Source organism: Tribolium madens, unplaced genomic scaffold, assembly GCF_015345945.1.
Source record: "Tribolium madens isolate multiple individuals breed KSU strain unplaced genomic scaffold, Tmad_KSU_1.1 Scaffold_7;HRSCAF=85;Tcas5.2_LG10, whole genome shotgun sequence".
Lineage (NCBI taxonomy): Eukaryota > Metazoa > Arthropoda > Insecta > Coleoptera > Tenebrionidae > Tribolium > Tribolium madens.
Window position 1 is genome coordinate 9299135 of NW_025401050.1, and position 4553 is coordinate 9303687.

The window sequence follows — 4553 nt, forward strand, 5'->3', positions numbered from 1 at the left end:
TTTTCTGGCCTGTTTTAGCAAAATCTCTTAAATTATGTAAATTTTGGCTCAAAAACTAGCTAAATTAATCGGAATTTATACTAAAAAGGCGTAATTTAAACCCAAAACAATGATTTGGGCAAAATCTCATTTTGAGTCAATCGAATTTTTCGCCCAAAAAACGAGCTAAATCGCCCAGAATTCTGATTGAAATAGCATAATTCAGTCCTAACTTTGAAATTTTTGATGTATTTTTTCTATTTTGTTGACAAAATTCCGTGAATTAAGTTAATTTCTGGCAAATGGCTTAGAATTGAGCGTAATTCTTATCTAAAACCAGGATTTTATAGCTCGTTTTGGCTAAATCTTTTATTTAAATCAAGGATTTTTTGGTTCAAAATCGAGTTAAATACTTGGAATTGGATTTTCTGACCGTTTTAAGCAAAATCACTTTAATTTAATAAATTTTTGCCCCAAAAACTAGTCTGAAATAGACTTAAAATGATGAGTTTTTTGTAGTTTCACTAAAACGTTTTTAATGAAGTTTTTAGAATTTTGGCTGAAATTCTGACCTAACTTAAATTTCGATTTTTTTTATTTTGTTAACAAAATGTTCTAAATTAATTTAGTTTTTGGCTGAAAAACGAGCCAGGATTTTCTAGCTTGTTTTGGCAAAATCTCTCAAATTAAGGATGTTTTTCGTTCAAAATTGAGTTAAATCGCTTGAAATCACCTAAATTCACACTGACCATTTTAGGTGAAATTGATAATTTAGTAAGTTTTTGATTAAAAAACGAGCTAAATTGTTCGTAATTGACTGAAATAGATTTAAAATGATGAGTTCTGTTTCAGTAAAATTGAAGTCAAATTGTTAATTCAAAATTAAAATTTTCGATATTTGATTACTTCCGGAGCGGATATACACTATCGGAAACGCCATTTGTAGATTGTTTTTATTTTTTATTTTTTAATATTCAAGTTAAGATAGTTTTTAATTTTTGTTTCAGATTTCTCACATGCGAATCCCTAAAGATGAAAGGCCCGGCGAAGCGCCCCGATTAAAAGGCTTCGGTTACGTAGAATTCGAAGATAGAGAAAGTTTATTAAATGCTTTGGTTATTCCCGATACTGTAAGTTAAAAAAAAATACATAATTAAGAAAAAAAAATATTAAAAAAAACACAAAAATTAGACGATCAAGAACAGACGGATACGAATCGACGTCGCTTCAGACTACGACAATGACAAAAGACGTTCAGGTCGTATGGACATGAACCGGGATCGCAGTGGTAGAAGTGACATGTCATCGTTTGGAGACTGGAGGTCGGGTCCGAGACAAGAAAACACAGACATGGAACGAAGAGGATTCAGCAGAGACAGAGAACGTGATGGTAGGTTAAAATAATGGTAAATATTTATTTAATCAATAGCTTCTTAAGAAAATGTGACAGTAAGTAGGGAATGTAACTATAGCCCCATCTAACAAGTTATTAGAACTTACTACATTTAAGAAAATTTACTTATTACTAAAGGAAATGAATTTTTTTTTCTTAATTCACACCTCAGCAAAATTTAACTTTTGGTCTGTGGTTAGAATTATTTTGGGTGAATACGTTAACTAGGTGCATATACAGGGTGACGTGCAACCTTCATAACCCAAAAAAACGAATTCAAAATTTAAAAAAATAGAGTTACCGATTTTTAAAGTGGAAGGTGGAGATCCAAATAACCCGATTAATTTAAAAACGCAGTAAAAAATATAGCTTTCTATTTAAAATAAGAAAGTTGATACCGACTTCCGGTATAACCGGAAGTGTCGCCATCTTGAAAATATTTTCATTTAGGAGGACTTAATAAATTATGGCTATGTACCAATTTTCAAATAAATATGATTATTCAAACACACAATACTTTTAATGTGGGGTTTAGACGGAACACCCTGTATTACAATTTCTTTTGTTGTAACATATTCTTTTCAAAATTGTATGGATGTGTCAAATTTTACATCGACATACGCGATTTTTTATTTATTTTTTTTTTTCGAAAAAAACATTTCTCATTTTGCAGAAATCACACAAATTTCACAAGATTCGACTGAAAAAAAGGTAATTAATTACTTATCTTGAATGGTTCTGAAGTTGCTCGTTTTCATTTTAAGGTGGCAATCATGCAAAAATTCAAACAATCCTAACCTCAACATAAAGATTTTTGTCATTATTAATGTGCTTAAATTTGTTCTGAATGACATATTAATGACATTTTTTTGTGTAAATCAGTCTTTAAGTTAATGATTCATTTAGACTACTACAACCTACATGATGCACATTAATATATATGAATTTTTTTGTGAGGTTATACACGACGCTATTTTGACACATAAATTGACATAAGTCAAAAACTATTGCAAATACTTCTAAGAAAGTAGGTGCGTTATATCGACAATTTAGTGGACAATTCAAAAATGTAATAAAAGTTGGGGGTTTTTATTTAAAAAAAAAAAAACGGAACTTAGTTGTGTATCTTATTTTGGGATATCCTGTATTAAATAGAAATATTTTTGAAATACGAGTATGCTTCATTATCGGGCCTATCGTTAAAAAAAAATCAAATTGATAGCTTGGATAGAAAAAAAAATGGAGTTTAAGGTGCGTGACCTTTGGGACACCTGTACATTCGTTCGTCACCGCCAAAACTTTTTCCATCACGTAAGAATTTGAAACCCAAAAATAAAGTTGAAGAAGCGTTAATTCGTAAAAATTTATTATTATCTTGGCGTTTATTCTCTAAATTGATCTGGTGTTTAATTTTTTTTCGAAGGATATGTGACTAAATGTGTACACATTTAAAAAATATTATTAGAATTAGAAAAATATCTTCAAATTTGCTGAGATTTTGGTGTTTTATTAGTCTGGAGTTGATTTTTTTTTGGTATGGATATTATCTAAATATGCACTTCATTGGTAAAATACCCTTAAAACTTTTACACACCGGAAAAATTTCGAACCACAAAGTTAAATTTAAAAAAAATTTAAATTAGAGAATTTGTGACAATTTATTTGTTGAGGGTTTAGCATTGATTTATGTTACAGCTTGTGTAAATATACAGGATGCGCCAGAACTCGCGTCCCAGAGAAAATTTTCAAGGAAGGTAAGATACCAGGAACATGAAAAAAATGTTTAAAAATTTCTAACTGTCAAAAAATTTTGACATTATTTTTTTGACATTTGACATTTTTTTTATATCTATTTAATGATACTGATGATCTTGTATATGTTTTTTTACAATTATTTAATTAAGGGGCAAAAATTTTGCCAATAAAAGCCACAAATAACATTGCAAAAAAACTTGAAAAATTGTTTTTCCAACAGAAATAAATAGAGTCAAAGTGGAAACTTTAAACCCTCATAACTTCGAAATTTTTATAGATAATTTTTTTTTAACATTTTTTCTTTGTTCCTGGTATCTTACCTTATATGGCATTTTTCTCTGGGGCGCGAGTTCTGGCGCATCCCTGTATAGTATTTTAACCATAGATTGGCAATTGTGGAGAGAGTCGCAAGATGCGCAGAAGTAGTGACTCGCATACCCAACTTTAGAAAAAAAAACTGTTATTTTTACTTCATTAATTTTTCAATTTAACATCTGATTATATCAATGGAATGTTTATTAAATTGCCTTTTATTTGAGGTATGACAAGAGGTAGGTTGCCATTTAAAAAACATTGGAGGGGGCTATGGAAAGTAGAGGGAATTAATCTCGAAATTTTGGATTTTTTAAATTAAAAGTTGACGTATTTTAGGGTTTTTACCAACTAACATCTCTTGGCAAGTTACAGCTTGACTTCATTACTTTTTACATTGTATACAGATTGCGTCAGAACTTGCGCCCCATGTGAGGTAAGATACCCGGAACATGGAAAAATGTTTAAAATATTCTATCTCGCACAATTTCAAAATTTTGCACTTTGACTATTTATTTCTATTGGAAAAATAACTTTCCAAGTTTTTTTGTTACAGACTATTAAAAGAGGAAACAAAGATACTTTTATCCTAAATTGTAACTCTGTTTAATGTTAAAATTAAACATTTAAAAATTTCTTAAAGCAAAACTGAAATTAAAAAAAAATGTTTTTGCAAGTCTAGAAATTTTTTAATTCAGTACATCTGACACTTTCTTAGTCTCCCTAACTGTCTTTTTTAGCACGATGTTTTGAAATGTCTCATTAACATTTTTTTTTAATCTAAGCATTTCTTTAAGAAATTTTTAAACGTTTTTTGTAAGTCTAATTTTTTTTTAATTTAGTACATCTGACACTTTCTTAGTCTCCCCAACTGTCTTTTGTAGCACGATGTTTTGAAACGTCTCGAATGATATTTTTTTAAATTCAAGCATTTTTTTAAGAAATTTTTAAATGTTTTTTGCAAGTCTAATTTTTTTTTAATCCAGTAAATCTGACACTTTTTAAGTCTCCCCAACTTTGTTTTGTAGCACGATGTTTTGAAAGGTCTCGAATGATATTTTTTTAAATTTAAGCATTTTTTTAAAAAAAAATTAAATGTTTTTTTGCAAATCTA

General features: G+C 29.1%; 1 protein-coding gene across 1 annotated transcript in view; it reads left to right on the forward strand.

The window, feature by feature from the left end:
• The window catches only part of LOC123009701 (eukaryotic translation initiation factor 4B-like), an 11084-nt gene that overhangs the window by 3808 nt on the left and 2723 nt on the right, over window positions 1–4553 (forward strand). The window contains exons 4-5 of the mRNA XM_044406179.1: window positions 987–1109; window positions 1171–1369. Coding sequence (XP_044262114.1) covers window positions 987–1109; window positions 1171–1369 — 322 coding nt within the window. The remainder of the gene's footprint in view (window positions 1–986; window positions 1110–1170; window positions 1370–4553) is intronic.